This window comes from Lampris incognitus, chromosome 16 (assembly GCF_029633865.1).
Source record: "Lampris incognitus isolate fLamInc1 chromosome 16, fLamInc1.hap2, whole genome shotgun sequence".
NCBI classification, from domain to species: Eukaryota; Metazoa; Chordata; class Actinopteri; order Lampriformes; family Lampridae; genus Lampris; species Lampris incognitus.
In genome coordinates this window covers 11,509,594-11,535,231 of record NC_079226.1, presented here as the reverse complement: position 1 = coordinate 11,535,231, position 25,638 = coordinate 11,509,594, and the positions used below count along the sequence as shown (strand labels likewise).

Here is a 25,638-nt window from a genome sequence, read left to right as displayed (position 1 = left end):
GTCATTTAAGTGTCGTCTAAAACAGCAATTCCCAAACTTAAGAAGGCTGCAGCCCAATTAGAAATCTGAAACTCTCCCGTGGCCCACCCACCCCTTTAATTGCATGATGAGGTATTCCATCTATTATAATTCCCTGCCAATGACGAGAAATAAGATACTTTCCAGATCAAAAATAGGTCAGATAAATGAAGAATAACACATAATTTAAATCCCAAGGCTTTGTTTTATTAGTTCTGACTGCTTTTTTTGAAATCCAAATTTTTAATCATAAATATTGTATGGCAGTTTCAAACTTAATGACAAAATTGATAGTTAAAAAGTTATTTATTGTAAATTACCTCGCAGCCCACCTGCAGTACTTTCACAGCCCATCAGGGGGCCGCAGCTCATGCTTTGGGAATCACTGGTCTAGAAAGAAGAGTTTGTTTTATTTGTCATTTATTTCAGAAGGAGTATTCGTTTCATTTTGAATGAGACACTTGAAGTCATAATAAATTGTGAATATGATTTGGGGCATGTTCTTCAAGGAAAAACGTTTTTATATGTATGCAGACACTTTCCTTCATCATCTGGACACAGAGCTTGGTGAAGAGGATGTGCAGAAACTTACATCTGGCACCAAAACCAAGACTCAAATAGCGGTATGTACATGGCATTACTTTTTCATACTTCCCTGACAATTTTAAGCATGGTTTAAATGCAGGCGACCTGTTTATTTAAAATTTCAGTCTGACTATTGTTAAAATCTCTTAACTGATTTCATCCGGTAAGGCATTCCAGCCACTTCCAATAAAGCGCAATCTGATATCACCATGTTGGTGGTGTTCCCACGACATCATAATTAATGTTGCTCCAGCACCATCGTGGCAATGGACCAATCGCGTTGTTGTGATGTCATACCTTAGCAACACGGGGGGAAAGACTGGAAAGATACCAAAGCTAACCTAACATAACCTCAAGCTAACTTTAACTTTAACCTAACACTTACTGTACCCTAACCTTAACCGATAGCTAACCTTAACCTAACTGATAGCTAATCCACCCTAACATACAACCTAATCCCACAACCATCTTTTCTCCCCGAGTGGCAAAGGCACAAAAGCGCAACAACGTGATTGGTCAGTTGGAACGATGGTCTTGGAGCAACAATAATTATGATGTCGTAGGAAAATCACCAACACAGCAACATCAGATACACCTTCCAATAGAGTGCCTGTCTACTTTCCTTTTCCTGCTCCCAGTGGCCAAAACTGGGCACTCTGTTATGCTCCACTCCTCTGGAAAGGTTCGGCTCCATCGGCCGGGAGAAAGACACCGGTCTCCCAGTCTTCCATAAAGTCCTGGAGACCCGCTGGAGGTCTCTGAACCAGGCATCCAACCCTCAAGCAGCAGCAGAGGACATCAACCCCCTTCAGCAGGAGCTTTTAGCACTGATGGGATCCTATAAGGACCTCTACTACCCTGAGAGCTCACCTATGACTCAGGGCTCACAGGTTCGCAGTGCCTACTGCCTTCATGTGCTCAACCATGTGCTGAAGGCCAACTCCCACGTCCTCGCTCACAATGCCCAGCTGAGAGAACGGCAAGCTGAGGCCAAGCCTGGGGCTGAGCCACAGGATGAACCCCGAGACCAGGGTCTTACCCGGCCCAAGGTATCTCAAAACATTATTTTTTCTTGTAATGTTTTAACTGTAGTTTATGTATTTGTCAATGTTGGGATTATTTTAGGGGCTCATTAAATGTCTTTTCCTCCTGATGTTCATGTATTGATTTTGTTTACTTCTTCAGCTAACAGCGGTATGAAAATTAGCTGGGTGGCCATTCTGGTTTGGAACAGTGTATATGCAGCTGATAGGTTTCAACTATTTTAGTCTGCTTTGTGTAGCTTTTAAAACGTCACATTTTACATCAGTGATAAAACCCTCAATTGTCAGTGAGTTGAGATAAACTGAATTTCCCATTTGAGCCAAATCTGCATTTCTGAGAAACTCCAGTCAAGTTTCGAGAGCCCCACAGTACTGAAACGGCTCATCTCAGTTACATGAAGTATTCTTTCAGTTTCAGATGCTGAGGACGGTACAAAATTCAAGAGATTTAAGTTTAACAACCCAAAAAATACCACCTTAAAAACTGTTAAAACTGGGGCGTCCGGGTAGCGTAGCGGTCCATTGCCTACCAACACGGGGATCGCCGGTTCAAATCCCCACGTTACCTCCGGCTTGATCAGGCGTCCCTACAGACACAATTGCCCGTGTCTGCAAGTGGGAAGCCGGATGTGACTATGTGTCCTGGTCGCTGCACTAGTGCCTCCTCTGGTCGGTCGGGGCGCCTGTTCGGGGGAGAGGGGGAATAGCGTGATCCTCCCATGCGCTACATCCCCCTGGTGAAACTCCTCACTGTTGGGTGAAAAGAAGCGGCTGGCGACTCCACATGTATCAGAGGAGGCATGTGGTAGTCTGCAGCCCTCCCCGTATCGGCAGAGGGGGTGGGCCAGCGACTGGGACTGCTCAGAAGAGTGGGGTAACTGGCCAAGTACAATGGGGGAGGAAAAGGTCGGGGGGGGGGGGGGACAAATCTAGTTTCCAACGTAAGTGGTTTACCATCGAGACCATAGAACAATCTTATTTGGAGTAGCTAATGTCACCCTCAACACAAATAGCAATATTTTATTTGTTGATGGAAATTTTGATGATAGACATTTATCCGTGACCAGGATTAATGAAATAACTGATAACGTGGAGTTGAAATAAGAAGATGGTCAGTCAGGGCAATCAAAATTGTTTTCAATCAACTTAGTAATCCAGCATGTTAATTCCTTGATGAAAACGGTGACGGTAGGTGTTTGACAACCAGACAAAAACAAAATCATCAAGGAATCAAAACTCTTCTTTTGTAAACAAAAACTATGAGCAGAATGTAAATGATATTTTTCCTCATAGTATTTGATTTACAAAGGTGAGTTTGGATTTTGTTTTTCCCTCGTTTGTTGTCATGTTTGTCTGAACATTTTGTGTGGAATTTTTTATGACAAATAGCTGTTGGCGTACCCCTGGGTGTAATCTTAGGCCTAATCCTTATTTATGTGCATGGCCTACCTAGCCATAGCATTGTGGAATATAATATTTCAGAATACAATATTTCATTTTCTTCATCCACCTTCTTCGCCAGGTGTTGATCCTTGTGCCATTTCGGGATGTGGCGTTGCGAGTCATCCAGACGCTCATCGGCCTGCTGGAGACCAAAGGCAAGAAGATGGACGTCAGCAACAAAAAGAGGTTCAAGGATGAATACGGAGTGGAGACGGAGGACAAACCCCCCAACCTTCACAGGCCGGAGGACTACCATGCCATCTTCTCAGGCAACGTGGACGATCATTTCAGGATAGGTATACTTCAGTAAAGCCTTTTTATTACATTTTTATTTGGTTTCAACCCCTTTGTCGGTGCTTTTGTCCAGAGCAATGCCACTTCCCAAACTTTTTAGGCAGCACACCCCCATCTACATCCCGACTGGGTTGATGCACCCCCCAATCCCCCATGCCTTAAAAAAAAAACACACACAACATAGCCTATTTATAGCCGCATTAAAAGCATCCAGTTTAATCACGCACAAATAATCAGAACACACGCAACCAAATGTCCAAGAGATTGCAAAAATGCGCTCTCACATTCGAAATCAAACTGAATCTACACTGCAACAAAGTTTTGATTGCAAATTGCATCAAAGTTACACACAAAGCCATCACCTTTGAAGAGCAAAGTAAGCAGAGTGTGCAGGGCAAGGACAGGCTCAGAGGCAGGTATATACTATATATATATATATATATGTGTGTGTGTGTGTGTGTGTGTGTGTGTGTGTATGTATGTATATATATATGTATGTATGTATGTATGTATATACGTATATGTATATCATGAGCGAAGATTGGGAAATATTTTGTGATATTTTCAGCCGCATTAAAGAAAAATTGCATTAAGTTTAAATTACAGTTAACCATACATAACATGGCACTTCTGGAAATTAGATCACCAGTAATTTGAAACAAATTGCAATAGTTACACACAATCTACCACGTATAGAACAGCACCATTACACCACCATTCCATTTTTCATCTCGCACACCCCTTCGAGGCAGCTCGAGCACCCCAAGGGGGGCGCGCACCACACTTGGGGAGTCCCTGGAATAAATGCATAACTCTTTATTGCTGACATTTCAAGTAAACTTTTAATAATGTGGGGGGGGGGTGAATGGTCAAGGCATGGTGTCCTTGCATTAGATCTAAAAAGTATTTATTTTTTTGTCCATTGAATGATAACGCATGTTGGCTAACTGCTAAGTAAAGAAATATGAGTCCGTCATTGAGAAAAGGAAGAATGCTGTTAGAGAATTGTAGAAGAACAAGATTTCTCGCTGATTTCAATTGTCGATTATTGTTTTAATTTATTAATCTATTAATCATTTAGTCTATAAAATGTCCAAAATAACGACAGATGACCATTACAAATTCCCAAAGCCCAAAGTGGCGTCTTCAAACTGTTTACTTAGTCTGACTAGCAGGCAAAAAAATAAATAAAAAAAATTCCAAAAGTATACACATTATCATGAAATGAATTGGACAAAAGCAAGCAAATCTTACCATTTGTGCAGCTGGAAACAGCATTTTGTAATTTTTACTTGGTAAGTGTCTAAAACAATTAATCGATTACCAAAACTAATTGATTAATGTCCTGTCGGTTGACCCATCAATTAATCGACTAATCATTTCAGCACTCGTGTGATACCAGGAGCAGATGAATGTAGGAAAGGGAAGTGAACAGGGGCAGAAATCAGTTTGGATCCTCTTCCAATTAGAAACCACGATAAAATCTAGTCACTTTCAATATGGGCATTGAGGGACATTTGGTGCTTTTGTATATTGTACACTTACATAACCAGCCTGTGCTAGTAAAAGTTGAGCTAAAATAACGAGACTCCATCCACATCCCCGAACATGTTTACATGTGCACAATAACCCGATTAAGGTGCTTATTAGTCTGGTTTACATGTGTGAAATAAAACTTCTCTTTTCACATTCCAGTTTACATGTAACAAAAAATTGCAAATAACAATTATTTTTCTTTTTTTGTGTGTTTGATTATCACAAAGTGTAGTCATTTCATTTAAGTGTTATATTTCTAAATCTGATACTGCATCGTACCATTCATTGTTTGGCCTGGAAGAGGAGTCGCTCCTCTGATGCTCTTCTTGAGGTTTCTACCATATTTTTCATCTCAAATGAGAAGCAAACCAGGCTAATATCGGAGTAGTGATGTGTATGTAGGTGAAGTCACTGTCTCTCTCTCCTAATGCCCTCCACCAGGTGTGTCCATCTTGAAGAGGAGCATGCGCCTCTATGCCCCCTTCTACTCCTCAGACATCATCATCGCATCACCACTGGGCTTGCGCATTGTCCTGGGGGCAGAGGGGGAGAAGAAGAGGGATTTTGACTTCCTGTCCTCCATTGAGCTGCTGGTGGTGGACCAGGCGGATGTCTTCCTGATGCAGAACTGGGAACATGTGCTGGTGAGAAACGGCACTTTCAGACTTTGACTGGAGGGCCTCATCTCCTCTGTATGGTGCTTGAGATGCTGCCCTCTAGTGCCTTCTACTGACCACTGCAAAAATCGCTGCAAGTAGCGTGGGGTGATGCGCTTGACCTTCAGATCTTTTGATGCATTTCCTGCCAATTCAAGAACCTCTGCAGTGAGGTATTCAAGAATAGCTACACTGTAAACCACGGCGGTGGCTCCAACTCTGCCATGGCTTGTGGTCCTAGACTTCAGGTGTCTGTAAATACGACCCACTGGAAACAGCAATCCAGCCCTCTGTGAGCGCGAAATAGCCTTCGTCTTGGTCTTGCCGGAGTCTTTCCCTGCCTTTCCACCAGCCATATTGTAAATTGGCAGGTAATTTGTAGTCCGACAAGACAAACGGCACAGGACTCGATTATTTGCTTTGAAATGACTACAACAACCTTTTTTAAAGTAAAGGTGGGAAAGACCATCCCGTCCTTGTATATCCAAAGTGAGAGCTGTGTCCGCATTCTTGGCACAAAGTCAAACACGTTTTCGGTAGGTGTAGCACTCCGCCAAGGTTGTCCCTTGTCTCCGATTCTGTTTGTGATATTCATGGACAGGATCTCAAGGCGCAGCCAAGGTGAAGAGTGTGTCCATTTTGGGAACCTCAGAATAGCATCTCTGCTCTTCACAGATGATGTGGTTTTGTTGGCTTCATTAGAATGCGACCTCCAGCGCATACTGGGGTGGTTTGCAGCTGAGTGTGAAATGGCCGCGATGAGAGTCAGCACCTCCAAGTCTGAGGCCATGGTTCTCTTACGGAAAATGGTGGATTGCTTCCTTCAGATTGGGGATGAGTTGTTGCCTCAAGTATCTCAGGATCTTGTTCACTAGTGGGGGTAGGATGGAGCAAGAGATTGACAGGCGGATTGGTGCAGCATCAGCAGTAATGCGGACGTTGTACCGGACCGTTGTGGTGAAGAGGGAGCTGAGCCGGAAGGCAAAGCTCTAAATTTACCAGTCAATCTTTTTTCCAACCCTCACCTATGGTCATGAGCTTTGGGTAGTGACCGAAAGGGTGAGATCGCGGATACAAGTGGTTGAAATGAGTTTCCTCCGTAGGGTGTCTGGGCTCAGCCTTAGAGATAGGGTGAGGAGCTCTGACATCCAGAGGGAGCTCGGAGTAGAGCCGCTGCTCCTTCCCGTCGAAAGGAGCTAGTTGAGATGGTTCGGGCATCTGATTAGGATGCCTCCTGGGCACCTTCCTTTGGAGGTTTTCCAGGCACATCCAGCTGGGAGGAGACCCCAGCGTAGACCCAGAACTCGCTGGAGGGACTACATGTCCAATCTGACCTGGGAACGGCTGATAATGCAATGATGTGGGAAAGAATGAACGTGAAGACGTAGAGCTTTGAATGCATCAACTATAGCTTTTAAATTTTGCTGTTTAAAAGGTTTTTTTTTTTTTTGCTCCAACCATCTAAACAGATGCTACAGTTAATGTGTCTTATCATGCATGAAACACCACGATTTCTGTCGACAGCATGTACTCAAGCATGTGAACCTGCAGCCACTGGATTCCCATGGGGTGGACTTCTCCAGGGTGAGGATGTGGAACCTGAACAACTGGGCCCACCACTACAGGCAAACGCTGGTGTTCAGCTCCATCCAGGAACCTCAGATCAACAATATCTTTTCCAAGTACTGTGCCAACTACCGTGGACAGGTACTTTTTTTTAAGCTCGAGACAGATTATGGAGTGGTCAATTTCACCATGGACCATAACACTTAATCTTTAACAGTTTAGATCTACCATTGAGTAGACGAACTCTGCCATAATATACTCCAGAATATGATGTGCATTCAAAGGTGAAGTTAGGCTTTGCAAATAGGGGATGCAAGGATGCAAGGGGAGAGACCAAGTAATTGAAGTCCATTTTATTTTTCATAAATGAAAAACTGTTGGTAGTTTTATGAAGGGCTGGACAATAATTCAAAATAATTGTTCATCTTCTTTCAATGGTATTGGGGTGAAATTTGGATATTGTTGTGTTACACAATTTTGTTGTCTAAATTGTTGATAATGAGAATCTGTTCACTAAGATTTCTTACAAAATCAGGTCTGAAATATTTGAGGGATATCATCTGAAATCTAATTTTGGTTTGATGTTACACTTTACATCACCAAACATTTCAATGTGATGCACTTCAGTTGTATTCTTGAATGTGATATTTTTGCATGTGTAAGCAGATATTGTGATATCTATCTATATATAATTTAAAATCCCATATGATTGTTGCAGTTGTAATTATTTCCATGTTGCGTAGTGCTAGTTGTATTTGGCCTTCTAGCCAGTGGTAAATTCTACGTTTGCTGATGTCAACGCAATGTGACTGTTGTCACTTACGCGGTGGATGTAACGCGAATCAACTAACTCAACACTAACATAGGAACACAAAAGCATGAAAAAAATATACATTTTAAATACCAGCAGTTATCCTTACAGAATGATTTTCTTTCAAATATAAAGTTCTAAATGTGTACAGTTAAAGTTTGCTAAGAATCCCATCAGACCAAATGTTCTTCTCGGTTCTTCCTCAGGTTTCCATAAAGAACATTCCAAAAACAGGTTCAATCTGCCAGGTTCTGGTGCAGCTGCCTCACGTCTTCCACATGTTCTCCTCTGACAGCTTCATGGACCAGGATGCCAGGTAATGGCCCGTTCATCTGAGCCATGCTACATTTGCTTTTGTGTGTCATTAGCAATATGATGGACTCCATCCATCCCTGGCAGCCTGCCCAGGGTGTCTCCCCGCCTGCTGCCCAATGACTGCTGGAATATGATGGACTCTACAGAATAAATAAATATATTTGAAATTTCAGTGCCCCCCCCCCCCCCAAAAAGAAACCCAAAACAACCCACTTTTCTCTTTTTTTCTTAGAAAAGTAAACCACACACATGACCACAATCTAACCTTGCTTTGTTTTCTGCATCAGGGTTGTTTGATTTCAATACTTGTCATTCATTGTGTTGTGTTGACTGTGTACATTTCCTCTTTACACATTTCGGTTGGTTGTGAGTTGGTTTCTCTGATCCATTTAAATGAAGTCTTTTTTTTCTTTTTAATCTCACTTGTGCATTGAGATTTCTTGTCTTCTCTGTTTAACAGTCATTCATCAAATTAAACTGAACTAATTCAGTTGCAATGTGTAAAACACTTGATGAGACCCCAAAAAGGTGGTTGGATCCTGCCAACCTCATGTTAATGGTCATGTATCTGTTGGGTTCCCCACTCTCCTCCCTGCAGGTTTCAGTTCTTTGTTGACAATGTTCTGCCTCAGTACAAGGACTCGGTCATGTCCCACACCCTAATCTACATCCCCTCCTACTTCGACTATGTCCGCCTCCGTAACTACATGAAAAAGGAAGAGATTAACTTCGGCAGCATCTGCGAATACTCCAGCAAAGCAGAGGTGGCCCGAGCCAGGCACTTCTTTCAGAAGGGAGACAAACAGTTCCTGCTCTTCACCGAGCGCTTCCACTTCTATAAGAGGTCAGTTGTTCAGACGCCACATTACACACGGATGAAAATTGTCCCCCTCTCCAAAACCGTCCATATAACAAAGCTCATCGCTGCTGGTTTTCTCCAGCACAGAAGCGTGGACGCCGATAATGTTGAAAAGGATTCGACAGCCAGTTTGTTAAAAACACACATTAAAGTCACCAGACATTAAAATCAGTTGAAGTAATAAGACGTCTGCAGAGTCTTAAAATGGGTGAGGATTTCATGTTTATGCATTTCTCTTTCTCTCTCTGTTGTGTCTTTGTGTGTTTGCGGATGCCATTTAAAAACAGACCAGTAGGCTGTTAAATGTAGTTTCTGGTGGCCAGTGACAATTTTAAACTGATGATGTAGAGTTGTACTAAAATAACAATATGAAATATTTAGTGATGGGTGGCGCAGTGGTTAGCGCGGTCGCCTCACAGCAAGAAAGTCCTGGGTTCGAGCCCTGGGGTAGTCCAACCTTGGGGGTTGTCCCGGGTCGTCCTCTGTGTGGAGTTTGCATGTTCTCCCCGTGTCTGCGTGGGTTTCCTCTGGGGGCTCCGGTTTTCTCCCACAGTCCAAAGACATGTAGGTCAGGTGAATCGGCCATACTAAATTGTCTCTAGGTGTGAATGTGTGTGTGTGTGTGTGTACACATGTTTAACTATCCTAATGTGGCCCAAATGTCCTCATTAGGATAGAAAAACCAGAAACCACCTACCTTGTGTGGCCCTTTTAGAGGTCCTCACATGGAAAAGGGTGTATTTTAGGGCTACGACTTGGTTTTAGGGTTAAGGTTAGAATTAGGGTTAGGTTAAGGTTAGGGTAAGGGTTAGGGTTAGGCGTGTAGTTTGTGTGGTTAAGGTTAGGGATAAGGGCTAGGAAATGAATGTAGTCAATGAGGGGTCCACACAAGGATAGTGAAACGTGTGTGTGTGTGTGTGTGTGTGTGTGTGTGTGTGTGTGTGTGATGGCCTGGCGGCCTGTTCAGGGTGTCTCCCTGCCTGCCGCCCAATGACAGCTGGGATAGACTCCAGCGACCCTGAGAGCAGGATAAGCGGTTTGGATTATGGGTGGATGGATGGATATCAAGTGACGATTGCCTACTTTCCATGTTCAGTCCCCCCCAAAAAAAACAGAATAGTGATTTAGCACCTGAAACCATAGCCTTTCCAAAGATGTACTTAAGCTGTATCTTCTTCTCCTTCTGGCTTCTTCATTATTATCCACTACCACAAAGGCACCCATATATCAATTAACACATCAAAAACTCGATTTAGTGTTTCTGATCCCGTTAATGGTCCCAAGAGGCTCACTTTACTCCACTTATTCAGAATGTAGATTACCTAAAGAATTATATCAGTGATTTGAATTTGCTGAAAACTGGCCTTAGGTGCAATGTTTAAAACCTTTACCCCAAGACCTCCATCATTATTTTGGGAAGGGATGAACATATAGTCAGACTTCCCTCCCCGAGTCTATCCAAACAGGACCACACAGCAGTCAGAAGTAGACTGGTGCAGTTGGTACTTAACCAACAGTCTTTCTTTTATAAACCACTCACACAGACTTCTATGAGCCATCTTTTTGACTTCATACGAAGGTTCAAGTGGAGATGGATCAGCTCAAATGCAGACACAAAAAAAAAACACAAAATGAAACTCTGAACAGTTGGTAATTCTACAAACTTGACTTTTGTGAGGTCAAGCAACTGCATTCGTACTAGCCTTAGATTTTCACCACATTTCTACAAAATTTCTCCCTCTGTGTCTCAGATACAACCTCAAGGGGATCCAGAATCTGATCTTTTATGGGCTTCCTACCTACCCCCACTTCTACAGTGAAGTGTGCAACATGCTGGCAGCAGGGGACGCAGGAGAGGAGGCCAGCTGGACGTGCGCCGTCCTCTACTCCCGCTACGATGCACAGAAACTGGCGGCCGTCACGGGGGCGCGGCGGGCCGGACAGATGCTGCACTCCAATAAGACGGTTCACCTCTTCATTACGGGGGAGGAGGACAAAGCCCCCTGACTGTCCAGAGAGCACGGAACTGAAACTATGGTAGATCTCAACGTGAGAGACTCTTGCTGAGCCCGGAACGGCCCCGGTATTTATTGATGCAGACGTTGTGGTGTAACTTTTACCTTGTATGTGTTGAAGCGGGGGGGGGGGGGGGTTTAGGGTTAGCGGGAGAAGGATGCTGAATATGGAGCTGCCAGGCAAGAGGAAAAGAGGAAGGCCAAAGAGGAGGTTTGTGGTGAGGGAGGACATGCAGGTGGCTGGTGTGACAGAGGAAGATGCAGAGGACAGGAAGAGATGGAAACGGATGATCCGCTGTGGCGACCCCTAACGGGAGCAGCCGGAAGTAGTAGTAGTAGAATAACTGGTCTTAATCTGGAAAGTACGTTAGTGTAGAGAGAAGGTTTTTTCAAGCCATCGTCTTGTTTCTAACTTACACAAGGTCCTTTTTGCTATCATTTGATACAAATTTTTACATTTGTAGAAATACCAATGTACGGAGCAATTGTCATAGTTTATGTATTTTATAATACATGTTTTGGTCCATGACCATTTTTCTGTGGTCTCCGGTCGAGTTGCCTCCCCGGTGCAACAGTGTTTTTAATTAATATCCGGTATGTGCCCAGTCTTTCGATGGCGCTATTTTAAAAGTTTTAAGCCCTAGCAATTGGAAGTGTTGTGAGTACTGCTGATGTCAGTTGCAGTCTTCACACCGTACGTGCCCGGCTTGCTTGCCACACAAAGAAAGAGTGTCACACGAGAGAAAAATTGCTCAAAAGCAAACAAATAAATACATTGTAAAAAGCCATTTCCGCTTGTGTAATTATTAACTTCCTTAACTGCTCCAGGAGTGACTTTGGACATGCGGCTGGCACACTTCTTCAGTCGAGAACATGGAAAAGGTGTCGGATAGCCAACCATCCGTAACTACAGTGGCAATGGAGGGCAAGACGCAGAAGCTCAGCCTGAAGCGGGAACTCGGGTTGCTCGGAGCCGTGTCCCTCATCGCCGGGACGATGATCGGCTCGGGCATCTTCATGTCCCCCCAGTCTGTGCTGCTCAGTATCGGCAGCCCCGGGGCCAGTCTGGTGATCTGGATGTCTTGCGGCCTGCTGGCCATGCTGGGGTCTTTGAGCTATGCCGAACTGGGCACCGTGATACAAGAGTCGGGCGGGGAATACATTTACATCCTCCGGACGTCCGGCCCACTCGTTGCCTTCATGTTGATCTTCAGCTCAGTGACGTTTGCGAGACCCGCGAGCATCGCCGGCGTCGCACTGAGTTTTGCGGGGTACGCCGTGGCGCCTTTTTATCTGGGCTGCACCCCTCCGTTGCTGGTGGTGAAGTGTGTCGCTGCAGCAGCAATCATAGTGCTGGCCACAGTGAACTGCCTCAACGTCCGCTTCTCCATGTCGGTGCAGGTGTTTTTCCTGGTGGCCAAGGTCCTGGCGCTGATCGTAATCGTTATTGGAGGCGTCGTGATGCTCGTCAGAGGACACACGGAAAACTTTGAAGACTCCTTCAAAAATACAAAAGTGGGCATCAATCCGATCGGCATTGCTTTCTTCCAGGGACTGTGGTCCTATGATGGCTGGAACAATTTGAATTACGTGACAGAAGAGCTGAAACGTCCAGAGGTAACGAAAACAAAAAAGGGTATCATGTACAAAGGTTAAAACATTACAAAATCAATTATAAATATTATATTATTTTTATATATTATTTGTAATAATAATAATATAATTAGAAAGGTTAAAACATTACATAGAACCGATTTTTTTAATCCATGGCTTTTTCAAACTCATCCACAGACATTATCTTCACAAAAGGGAACGTTATCAAATAAAGAATTTATATATATAATATTTATTGCTTAGGAGAACAAAACAGTTTTTAGCAAACCTGCCAAACAGCCGTTTATGGATGGTGGACGAATGAAGTGACTTAACATGAACAATTTATAGCATGTGACGCTGTAAAGATGGAATATGTTCGCTGTTATTTAGCAAACTGGGGTCTTAAATTTTATCTCTTTATTGGATGTTGCACGTGGTTCATCGCATCTCTGTTAAGGTGTTGCGGTGTGCAAACACATAAGCTTTGGAAGGCCACTGGACCAACATCTAAACGATTAGGAGACGTTTGCCTTTTCGAGTTCCATACTTGCACACCGAGATCTGTGATCAGGGTGGACCCAGGATCTGGACCACAGTAAACATTAATCTGGCTGAACTTCACCCATAACTGTTAAGCCAAGGCATGGGACAGAAACTTGTGAAGGTTTACAAGCATGCCAGTTACAAGTAAACACTCGTTTCTAGCCTTTCTCCAGCCACTCACGTTTTGAAAAAGGTGCAAGAGGAGGGAGAGTAGTGGTGGTGTGAGGGGGGCGGGTGGATGGTAGCAGCTTCTCTCGTGTCAGCCAACTGGGCTTCTGAAAACTATCACCGGGGCAATCCAATGCGTTTCCAGCTCGCAAAATGTGATCAAATGATAGTTATACTACCTTTGAACCCAGACCTCATCAAAAACATTATGGGCATCATCTGATACAGACCAAACCTCACTGGTCACTTCGGAATTGAGAAACTTTTTTTTTTTGGGGTGAGGGGTTCTCCCCAATTGTGTCTGGCCAATTACCCCACTCTTCTGAGCCGTCCCGATCGCTGGTCCACACCCTCTGCCGAATCGGGGAGGGCTGCAGACTACCACATGCCTCCTCCGATACGCGTGGAGTCGCCAGCCGCTTCTTTTCACCTGACAATGAGAAGTTTCGCCAGGGGGACGTAGTACGTGAGAGGATCACGAATTTTGATTTCATCTCATGTCATCTCATGTCATCTCATGTCATCACATCTCATCTCATCATCAGCCGCTTCTCCGGGGTCGGGTCGTGGTGGCAGCAAACTAAGTAGGGCACTCCAGCTGTCCCTCTCCCCAGCAATGCCCTCCCGCGAGTTCTGGGTCTACCCCGGGGTCTCCTCCCAGTTGGACGTGCCCGGAAAACCTTCAAAAGAAGGCACACAGGAGGCATCCTAATCAGATGCCCGAACCACCTCAACTGGCTCCTTTCGACGCAAAGGAGCAGCGGCTCTACTCCGAGCTCCCTTCGGATGTCCGAGCTCCTCGCCCTATCTCTAAGGCTGAGCCCAGACACCCTACGGAGGAAACTCATTTCAGCTGCTTGTATCTGCGATCTCACCGGATCACTACCCAAAGCTCATGACCATAGGTGATGGTTGGAACGAAGATTGACTGGTAAATTAAGAGCTTTGCCTTCCGGCTCAGCTCCTTCTTCACCACAGTGGTCCAGTACAACGTCCGCATTACTGCTGATGCTGCACCAATCCGCCTGTCAATCTCCCGCTCCATCCCACCCTCACTCTTGAACAAGACCCCGAAATACTTGAACTCCTTCACTTGAGGCAGCAACTCATCCCAACCCGGAGGGAGCAATCCACCATTTTCAAGTAGAGAACCATGGTCTCAGACTTGGAGGTGCTGACTCTCATCCTGGCCATTTCACACTCCGCTGCAAACCACCCCAGTGTGTGCCAGAGGTCGCGTTCTGATGAAGCCACAAAACCACATCATCTGCAAAGAGCAGAGATGCAATTGTGAGGTTCCCAAAACGGACACACTCCTCCCCTTGGCTGCGCCTTGAGATCCTGTCCATGAATATCACAAACAGCATCGGAGACAAGGGACAACCTTGGTGGAGTCCGACACCCACCGAAAATGCATTTGACTTAGTGCCGAGAATGCGGACACAGCTCTCACTTTGGTTATACAAGGACCGGATGGCTTGTAGCAACTGCCTCGGTACCCCATACTCCCACAGTATCCCCCCACAGAGTGCCCCGGGGGTACACGGTCATAAGCCTTCTCCAAGTCCACAAAACACAAGCGGAAGTTTGATATTATTTCAAAACATTTAAACAGTAAATCAGTCTTGTTCTCAACCACTCTAGAAAATCAGTGTCTGCACTGCCCATGACAGAGTCATTACGCTGTAAACCTAAAGTTCTCTTTCATAGCATTCGTTTCATTGTCTTACTATGGGATATGGAGACTCCAAAATTGCAAGACAAGCTTATCATGATGACTGACCACCAGCCCTCTTGACGCAGAAGTGAGCGGTTGAGGCAGGTCCGCCGAGGAGCCCATGTCCAGGATGGCATGAGCAAGGCTTGGAGATGTGACATCCAACCTGTAAAACCTTGTGAATGTGAGGGGCAATGACCAGCTAGCTGCAGTGCAGATATCCTGGATAGAGGCCCCCTTAAACAGGGCCCAGGAGGTCACAAGTCCCCTGGTAGAATGCATACAAGTAGGACTCACAGACAGAGCGTGGATATCACTCACACATTTAGCTGTAGCTAAAGCCAAAAGCAAAGCCAACTTAAGAGATAATGTTTTCATGTCAACGTGTTCCCGCGGCTCAAAAGGATGACTGGTTAGGGCCTCCAGAACACAGTCAAATCCCAAGAGGGTGACTTAGGCCTGGAGCTGGGTAACAGTCTCCATGCACCTTTCATAAGCTGACAATGAGTGAGGTAGCCGCAGGCTTCCATAGTTGTTATCTTGCTCGGAGCAGCCAAGTTAATGTGCTAGCTAGCTCGCAGAAGCAGAAATCACTGTTTGGGGACAAAACTACCTATGGTGAAGGCTGTCGGACCGGTATCTCCAGCAACTAGTGCCTGGTGACAGAGGTGTCCACTCCAGTCTGAGGACAGTTAAGCTAGTTAGCTAGTTTGAGGTTTATGTGAAACCACTTAAGGGTGAAGATCAATTTTTGCAGAAATTATAATCTGCTCAGCAAGGTTTCTTGGAACCATTCATGTTTACACCTGCAACGTTGACAAGTTCCACTGCCAAATGTGTACATGCTCACACATAAACATGGGCAAACCTATTTTTTTTATTTATCATCTCTGTGCAGTAAGAAGGAAGAAGTAATATTGAAATAATGGTCAAGTTTCAAATTGTCTTGTCCTTCCTTGCAGAGGGATAATAGTATTGGTGCAGGTTGATGATTGATACACAGTGCAGCCAGGGATATTCACCCTTGTCCAATAAATAACCTTGGTTTTATCCTGCTCAGTTTTATTGCAACATTTATTAGCTTGGATCTCTGCGGGGTAAAACAGTCTGGGCCCCAGTGTCCATGAATTCCTTTTAGAGTATACGGCCACGACTGGTCGCAGAAATGGACCGCGACCAAGCAGGACTTAACCTGAATAGGGAAGTAGGGATCACAGGAGCTGTGTCCTTCATTGCTGGCACCATGATTGGATCTGGGATCTTCATAACACCTCAGTCTGTACTGTCCTCCATTGGCAGCCCTGGGGCCAGCCTTGTAATATGGGGTGCCTGTGGACTGATAGCCATACTAGGCGCCCTTTGCTATGCTGAACTGGGGACAGTTATTCCCGAGTCAGGTGGGGAGTATATCTACTTCCTGCAGACCTCAGGAAAAGTGGTTGCCTTCATGTTTGTCTTCAGCTTCATCACTGTGATGAGACCTGCCAGTGCCACAGGAATTGCACTCAGCTTTGCCGAATACGTGATAGCACCGTTCTACGGTGGTTGTATTCCCCCTGTGCTGGTGGTGAAACTGGTGGCTGCTGGAGCTATACTTTTGCTGACCATGGTCAACTGTCTGAATGTGCGCTTGGCTATGTTCATCCAGGTGCTCTGCATGGCTATAAAAGTGTTGGCTCTTGGGGTGATCATAATTGGAGGTGTGGTGATGCTTTTCAAGGGCCACACCGACAACTTTGAAAACTCCTTTGATGGAACAAATGCCAGATTCAGCTCCATTGGGATTGCTTTTTACCAGGGCTTGTGGTCCTATGACGGATGGAATACTTTGAATTACATAACTGAAGAACTAAAAAACCCAGAGGTATGGATTTTAAACTTTACTTTTTTTCCCTTTTTGACATGTCCAAACTCGACATACCAAATTATGTGCTGAGGAAGGCAACATGTGGTGCAAATCCATTCAATGTTGGATGTAGTTAACAAAACAGCCATATACTATTCTTGATTGTTATAGTTGTAGGCTACTTGAATTAGTTTGAAAATAATTCACAATTGCACTAAATCGTTATTTTCTATACTTTATATTTATGAAAACAAATCATAAGAGCATAAACACAAGTGCATAAAAGTAGTCAGTCACCATTGCTGTTACAATCATGATAAACTATGTAATAATTATATTGATATAGATGTAATTATCAACTGATATGAAATAATTGTATCTATACAGATATAATTATTACTTTAAAATGCATTGCAAAGAATAGTTTTGTCTCGAGTTCACAAACAAAATCAATTTTCTCTATCATTTTGCAAATTTGTCAGTATGCTGTCTTATGGAAACACGTCAGTCTCTCTGCCCTATAAATATCATTTACAACTTCTGTCCATTTATCTTTGTTGGAGGCTCTTTATGTAGCCGTTTTCATGCAGTGACCTTCTTATTAGCTGCTAAAAATGCCTTATGAAAATACTTGTCCTGAAGTGAGTAGTTACACTTTTTATGAAGGCTGTGGTTGTAGCATATACATAGCCTCCTGAGACCCAGGAAAAATAATGATGTTTAATTTCTATTTTTTGTCCATAAAATAAATGTCGGGGTGGTAAAACACACATTGCAAAGAAAAACATGTTAAAACTTGATTTTATTCAAATTTTACAACATGTCCACTGTATTGGACAACCCCCCCCCCCGAACACACACACACACACACACACACACACGTGACATCATTTTAAATGCAGAGTTGTCCTCTTTAAGGGAAAACAGGACTGAATACAGTGGCATGTATAGTATGAGAGATATGAGCAAAAACGCTACATCCACTACAGTGGACAAAAATGAATTGCTGGGTCTCAAGACAATGAACTTTATTGTAAGGACAGATTGCGGATGAATTCATGAGCCAGTGTGCGTTGCATGGCAGAAGGATGAAGTCAACTGCAAAAAAGGGCTTTTTGAATCCAATGTTGAGTGTTTGCAGAGGCTACGAGTTCATGCAAACCACCTGAAAACAGACTAATCTTTATGAGATACATATGAAGCCATAAAAGTGTTCTTCTATGCAGTGACAGATTTTAATAGGTGAATATTAACTTAAGTTTAAGTGTTGCTTTAAAAACTGTCAAAGATTTACAGATGTTTCTGCCTGCATAGTCTTTACCACATCATTCTCTCTGAACACAGCCAGGACCGTGCTCTCCTCTCTTGTCATGACTGCCAAAGAATCGGGGGCCCGAAGATAAACTGGGAAATGGGTTCATGTGGAGGGTTAGCAATGGTTGCAGGAAAGATGATCCGATCTGTTATGTTCATGTCCCCACAGTTTATACTGTTCAACACGGGAAGCCCTGGAGCACGCTTACTAATGATTTTATAGATTTCCACTCTGCACGTACAAATGTCATGTTATATACGTACACACATGAACACACAAAAAAGGAGGTAGATACTTAATAAAATACATCGACTCAAAACATCACCGTAAGCCAACTTAAAGATTTTTGCAGCCCGAAAAAAAAGTTTTAGGCTGAAGCTGCAGCTGCAGCTTATAACACCTACCCCTTTAACGCACCACGTTTACCCCGTCCCACCCCTCGCTTTAACACATATTGGTAACTTCAGATATTAGTAACTTCAAACAACAAAAACAGAGCAAAACACACACAAACAAACAAATATAGGGTGCCTGTTCGGGGGGGGGTGAACTGGGGGGGAATAGCATGATCCTCCCACTACGTCCCCCTGGTGAAACTCTTCACTGTCAGGTGAAAAGAAGCAGTTGGTGACTCCACATGTATCGGAGGAGACGTGTGGTAGTCTGCAGCCCTCCCCGGATCGGCAGAGGAGGTGGAGCAGCGACCAGGACAGCTCGGAAGAGTGGGGTAGTTGGACAGGTGCAATTGGGGAGAAAAGGGGGGGGGGATAAAACAAGAACAAAGCAACACAAATCAAAGAAAACTTCCACATCCTGTAGCCTGCTCTTCTATCCTGCCCCCTCCGACCATCCATCCATCCACCCCATATCCGTTCAATGTGTTATTTTGAAGCACTCGTTTAAACCCATTAAATGTTTTCATTTCCTCACTACAGTCGTTCCATACATGAACTCTTTTGACAGTGACGCAATGATATTTTTCATTTGTCCTCACTAACTGATTTTTGAATATGCAAATTCCTCTCAAATCGTGTTGAGTTTCTGTCATTTGGAAAAACATTTGGATACTATCAGGTAATAGTTGAGATTTTTTGCTCTGTACATGAACTGAACCATTTTGAAGTCGACCAAATCTGTAAATCTTAGCACATTTACTTTGATAAAGAGTAGGTTTGTTGGTTCTCTACAAGTGGTTTTATTTACAATTCTTGGGGCTCTTTTTTGAGGGATGATGTTTGGATCAGTGTTTGTTTTATATGTATTTCCATGCAGTAAGTTCTACATGGAACCATAAAGAAACAGTATAAGGTGAATAATGAAGGTTGATTTAGAGGATTGTTGACTTTATATAGTGTTGCAGTTGACTGACATTTTCGCTTGGATATAATTTATATGTGGCTCCCATCATATTTATTGTCTATTAAGAAATCCAATTTCAGAATCTCTTTCAATTTCTGCCTCATTTATCACGAGTTTCCTGTTTGAGTTAAATGATTCCCAAAGATTATAATCTGGGCTCTCTGCGGCCTCTTGGCAATGCTCGCTGGACTCCCTTATGCTGAGCTTGGGACGGTCCTACCTGAGTCTGGTGGGGAATTCATCTACATACTGCTGATCTACGGCCCATTTCTTGCCTTCTTTGCAGCGTTCACCTGATTGTGAGACCGTTGAGCATTGCAGCGGTGCCCCTGGTCGTTGCAGAGTATGCCACGGCGCCTTTTTTCCAGGGCTGCCCTCCACCACAGCTGATGGTGAAGTGTGCCACTTGCAGCAATTTTGGTTGTGGTCACGGCCAGCATCTTGAATGGGCACGTCGCCATTCGAATTCAAGTGGTCCTCTTGGTGGTCAAGGTGTAGTCATTGGTGGTTATTGTACTTGGAGGGAACTTGATGCTCGCACAAGGCAGCGATGTCGTTGTGGAAAACTTGAAAGTGGAAAATGCATTTAAAGTTACCCAGTGGAGTGTGAGCTCTCTAGAGATGGCTTTCTGTCAAGGCCTGTGGTCCTTTGCTGGCTGGTACAACATGAACTATGTGACAGAAGACCTGAAGAGGCCAGAGGTAAAACTATCAGAAGTGGTGAGTGGGGGGGGGGGGGCTGCTGCTCTGTTTTCCATCCCGTTTGGGTTAATGGATGCAATGTCCATCCATCAATTATCCAAGCCGCTTATCCGAATTCGGGTCATAGGTTGCTGGAGCCTATCCCAGCAGTCATTGGGCGGTAGGTGGGGAGACACCCTGGACAGGCCGCCGGTCCATCACAGGGCCCACACATTCGCACCTAGGGACAATTTAGTACGGCCGATTCACCTGACCGACACGTCTTTGTACTGTGGGGGGAAACCGGCGCACCCGGAGGAAACCCACGCAGACATGGGGAGAACATGCAAACTCCACACACAGGATGACCTGGGACGACCCTCAAGGTTGGACAACTCTTGGGTTCAAACCCAGGACCTTTGTGCTGTGTGGCGACCGCGCTAACCACTGCGCCACCGTGCCGCTTGGGCGCAATGTGATATTTCTTAATTAGTATGTATAATGAAATCTATTATTGGTGTTTGACTCTAATTTAAGTCTAAATAAAAAATTATCCATATTATAATATAAACAACTGGTGGCCTGTCCATGGGGTGCTCCAGCCTTGCACCCATTGCATGCTTGGATAGATAGGCTCCAGCACCTGCGACCACTCTGGCCAGGATAAGAGGGTATAGGTAACGGATGGATGGATAATATAAAAAGGCAGCCTAATCAAATAAAATATTTTTTAGATAAACCCAGTGTATGAAAATCTTTCATAGTTAAGAATATGTAGCTACAGGTAGAGTTTAAAAGGGGATTGTGTTGGGGGTGGGGGGGTTGTTTTGGGGTTGTTGTTTTTTTTTACAAATCTACCACTGGTTTTGAGATTGTAAGAGGTTAAAAGCTGGGTGTGAGGCAGAGGGTTATTGGCTAAACTTCATTTTCCAAACCAAAATATCTCCAACATGTGTCTCTACCCAGATCCCGGATTTATCTTACTACTACAATCCACTATGACGTGAGGCACATCTGCAGAGCGGAACAAACATCAGCTGTGTGTGTTTTTTTTTTTTATCATCTTTTTGACAGGTGAATCTCCCCCGAGCCGTCCTCATAGCCATTCCCATGGTCACCGTGTTGTACCTGCTGGTGAATGTGAGCTACCTGACCGTCATGACACCTAAAGAGCTGATATCCTCCAACGCCGTAGCGGTGACCTGGGGGTGAGTCCCATTGGTTATCAAATATCATCCATCGATAACACACTCGCATCATTTAATGTGCTGTTTGTTTGAAAAAGCAATTTAAACCCACTGATTGGTAACGCCCATAGCCTGACCCGCTCATTAACAGGGGAAAAACAGGAAGGATTTCTGGGGCCCAGCTACCAGGGGTGGGGGCATGATGGGTCGCCTATCTATGTTCATCTTAAATCCATGTTGACCGAAACATATTTTGAACCAAATTAGTGACTGTCACGTACCAACGCAAAACAATTACATGTTTTAAAATGTTATTCATAAAGGGTAATCCACAACAAGGTGCTGTCTATGCAGGGAACCACCCTTAGCCTCACGCTGGTGGCTTTTTGCATGTTAAAATCCTTTACCCAACAACTTGGAGGGGATTGTCCCGCTCACACCATGGTAACTTGTCATAAAAAGAAAAAGTTAGCCGCTGACCTAAAGCTTTAAATGTTTACTAGGCTTGCTCATAAATAAATAAATAAATAAATAAGCGTGTTGCTAGTATGGAGATTTTGTGTTCAGCGTTTGAATTTAGAACAGTGGTTAAAGTTAACCCGAACTACATGTGTATTATACGGGTTTACCGCACATCCTCCAGCCAATCAGAGACCAGTATTCTCAGGGCGTCCGGGTGGCGTGGCGGTCTGTTCCGTTGCCTACCAACATGGGGATCACCAGTTTGAATCCCCCTGTTGCCACCGGCTTGGTCGGGCGTCCCTACAGACCCAATTGGCCGTGTCTGCGGGTGGGAAGCCGGATGTGGCTATGTGTCCTGGTCGCTGCACTAGCGCCTCTTCTGGTCGGTCGGGGCGCCTGTTCGGGGGGAGGGGGAATTGGGGGGAATAGCGTAACCCTCCCATGCAATACGTCCCCCTGGTGAAACTCCTCACTGTCAGGTGAAAATAAGCGGCTGGCGACTCCACATGTGGAGGAGGAGGCATGTGGTAGTCTGCAGCCCTCCCCGGATCCGCAGAGGGGGTGGAGCAGCGACCGGGATAGCTTGGAATAGTGGGGGAATTGGCTAGATACAATTGGGGAGGGAAAAAAAGGGGGTGGGGAATAAATTTTTTTTTAAAAAGTTGCATGGCCCCCCACCCATCCCCCTGAAAATCGTATAACCTAGGCCGTTCACATTAGTGTAGCGTGTGCACAAAACTTCAAATGCATGTTCAGATATGCAAAATTGCAAAGAAATATGCTTTCTGTCCTGTAAGACGTGACACAAATCTGAACGCTATTGCACTCTCGGCACACAAATTCCCTTTCCAGCTAATTATTTCAATTCCACACCAGTTTGGACTAACCGTGGGGTGATATGTCACGGTATCCAGGTTAATGTGTGAGGTGTCTGTGTCAACAGCAATAAAGTGCTCGGGAGCTGGGGCTGGATCATGTCGGTGGCTGCGGCCTTGTCTGCCTTCGGTTCACTGAACGGGACCTTCTTCAGCGGCGGCCGAGTGTGTTTTGTCGCAGCAAGAGAAGGACACATGGTGAGAGTCTCATGTAGTCCCTTTAAGATACACCAAACTGTCAAAAACAAGCCAAACAGAAGAATAAGCTTTACCATATCCGCTCCTTTAGGGTCCCTCCTGATTTTGAGTTTGTAAGATGCACTCAAAAAAATACTTAGCCCATAAGTTAAAGCTGAAGTATTTCACTTACATGTAAATGTTCTGTCCAATTTGATCACACAACTCCAACGTCAAACATGACATTTCAAGAAGAAAAATGTCATCTTTTACACGAGGTAAGGTTAAAATTGTAAGCTAGATCATCCTTGTGCACAAAAAAGCAGCTTTTTAAGGAAATGTAAAAAAAAAGAAAAAAAAAGAAACTGAGTAGGTGTATACACCATGCTTCATATCCAGTATTTACTGATAAAGGAAGTACGTTTTGACCTCCATTTTGTCTTGTGAACCTTGCACCTATTGTTCTCTGTGCGTCTTTAAGTTCGGTTCAGTTTATCATCACTAAACATTGACCTGAGGGGCATGTACATACTTTTACAGTTGTAAATGTTTCATGCAAGGTCACCACTTCCATTTGGTGTGATGACACTGACATAGAGGGGGGGGGGGCCGCATTATACAGGCCAGGGACAGGCAAATTAAATAAATTGGTTTTTAACACAGTCGTATTAGCAGCATTCACATTTTTGTGTGGTCTTTTTATTCCATAGCCAGATATTCTGTCTATGGCCCATGTTCATCGACTGACTCCCTCCCCGGCGCTGATTTTCACCACAGCCATCTCTCTCATAGTTTTGATTCCCGGGGACTTCCAGACTATCGTCAACTTTTTCAGGTAAACGCAAATACACTTTGTCAACGCACAAAAGTCGATTCACACTTTACACTGTAAAGTGTGGGTAAACTTCAGAGTAATGATAGTTACTACTGTAAAGTTTACAGTAGTAACAAGTTTACAGTAATGATAGTTACCGCCATAAAGTTTACAGTAACAATAGTTAATACTGTAAAGTTTACAGTAGCGATAGTTACTGTAAACTTTTACAGTAACTATAGTACAAGATTTAAAGGAGTAGGGTCTTTAAAATCACTGCTCAATTCAAACAATTGCAGAAATCTGGAGAGATAGTGTTCTGAATCAAAGTGTACGGGTGTGAAGAGCAGGTACATTAAAGTCCCAGTTTGATACAAGATCCCCCAAAAGCTGTCCAGCCCTCTTGCATCCTGATAATGAAAAAATAAAATAAAATAAAGCCAAAGTTTTGGATATATGTAGCAGAGCTGTGTTTTCAGTATCAATGAGCTTTCTTGACTTGTTTTTCCCTGGGCTTTTTTTGGCTGTTACTAAAGGGTTTATTCAATAAGGGGGAGCGTGAATAAAGTAATATGTCATGTGAGGCCGTTCAAACAAGAAAAGTATTTGTGTACAGACATTTGTCTGAACTCGGATGATTCGTCAACCTCTTTTCAGTCTTACACCTGGAAAGAATGCGCAATATGTTGGTCTCCATCTGATGCTTATCTTCATTGTTATTGTCAGTTTCACTGCCTGGTTTTTCTACGCGATCACACTGTCTGGACTTCTCTACCTCAAGATCAAGAAACCGGAGCTGCCCAGACCGTACAAGGTTGGCCTTCATACACCTCCCTATGTAACACCATTCACTGCCATTTAAAGTAACCTTCCTCTTCACTTGCTCGTTAAAGAGGTGACAACACAGGAACTGAAACCCAAGACTGATGAAAAAAATATTATATGTACATATATTTTTTCAAAGCTACCCATTACTATTCACACCACGTTCTCGAAACGTTACGGATGCCTATCAATAATTTAATGGTTTGAAACAAAAGTGTTATAAACAATAGAAATACTGCAAAGCACAAAAATCAGATATAAAACATGGGCACGTGTAGAGACAGTCACAATAAGTATAAGTGCAAAAAAAAGTCACTTAAAGTAGGGGGGAAAAACATACAACAATCACCTTCAAGCTACTTTTTCTCACGTTCCACCCCGGCTCTGCTGATATATTGAGTTTTAACTCATTTTTCCCCCCAGTCATTTATATTAAAATAACAACTAAAATAAATGAAGAATTAAACAAGGTGCACCAAATATGCCTGTTGGAAATGTCATTGACAGCCTGATTGGTTGTTACTGGTTGCAAACAAATTTTCCAATTCATTTTTCTTTAAAAAGGAATGTGATGATTTCTCCATTTAAAATGTAATGTGACATTCAAAATCTTAACACACACACACACACACACACACGTGTAGATCCTCGGTTGTTGGTTTATAATAGACTCTCTCTCTCTCCCCCCTCTCCCCCCACAGGTCCCTATTTTGATTCCCATAGTGGTTCTCATCGCGGCGGTGCTCCTTGTACTGGCTCCCATCATAGACGACCCCCAAATAGAGTATCTCTATGTCACCTTGTTCATCTTCAGCGGCGCTTTGATCTACATGCCCTTCATCCATTACAAAGTCTGTCCTGGCGGGCTGAAGAAGCTCACCGTGTTCCTCCAGCTTTTCTTAGAGGTCGCCCCAGCGGACAAAAATCTGTAA

General features: G+C 44.0%; 3 protein-coding genes across 3 annotated transcripts in view; 2 read left to right on the top strand and 1 right to left on the bottom strand.

Annotated features, from left to right (window-relative positions):
• utp25 (UTP25 small subunit processor component) overlaps positions 1-11,260 on the top strand; it is a 15,330-nt gene extending 4,070 nt beyond the window's left edge. Inside the window, exons 5-12 of the mRNA XM_056296072.1 lie at positions 553-641; positions 1,242-1,652; positions 3,169-3,385; positions 5,361-5,563; positions 7,100-7,282; positions 8,159-8,268; positions 8,866-9,111; positions 10,878-11,260. Of these exons, the coding sequence (XP_056152047.1) occupies positions 553-641; positions 1,242-1,652; positions 3,169-3,385; positions 5,361-5,563; positions 7,100-7,282; positions 8,159-8,268; positions 8,866-9,111; positions 10,878-11,133 (1,715 nt within the window). The 3' untranslated portion in view covers positions 11,134-11,260. The remainder of the gene's footprint in view (positions 1-552; positions 642-1,241; positions 1,653-3,168; positions 3,386-5,360; positions 5,564-7,099; positions 7,283-8,158; positions 8,269-8,865; positions 9,112-10,877) is intronic.
• Positions 5,601-5,931, bottom strand: LOC130126220 (histone H2A.Z-like). The gene is made up of 2 exons (XM_056295628.1): positions 5,737-5,931; positions 5,601-5,645 (listed from the first exon to the last, which is right to left on the bottom strand). Exons 1-2 carry the CDS (start codon positions 5,929-5,931, stop codon positions 5,601-5,603), a joined length of 240 nt encoding a protein of 79 aa, XP_056151603.1.
• Positions 11,161-25,638, top strand: zmp:0000001267 (b(0,+)-type amino acid transporter 1). The gene is made up of 8 exons (XM_056296339.1): positions 11,161-11,175; positions 11,606-11,615; positions 12,007-12,758; positions 21,441-21,574; positions 22,959-23,088; positions 23,778-23,902; positions 24,608-24,695; positions 25,408-25,638. Exons 1-8 carry the CDS (start codon positions 11,161-11,163, stop codon positions 25,636-25,638), a joined length of 1,485 nt encoding a protein of 494 aa, XP_056152314.1.

Coding starts and splice junctions, on each gene's coding strand:
- LOC130126220 (XM_056295628.1), bottom strand. CDS start 5,931: ATGGCTGGTGGAAAGGCAGGGAAAGACTCCGGCAAGACCAAGACGAAG. Junction 5,646..5,736: donor TTGAATACCTCACTGCAGAG/GTTCTTGAATTG, acceptor AGTGGTCAGTAG/AAGGCACTAGAGGGCAGCAT.
- zmp:0000001267 (XM_056296339.1), top strand. Junction 23,089..23,777: donor CAGCAAGAGAAGGACACATG/GTGAGAGTCTCA, acceptor TTTATTCCATAG/CCAGATATTCTGTCTATGGC. Junction 24,696..25,407: donor AGCTGCCCAGACCGTACAAG/GTTGGCCTTCAT, acceptor CTCCCCCCACAG/GTCCCTATTTTGATTCCCAT.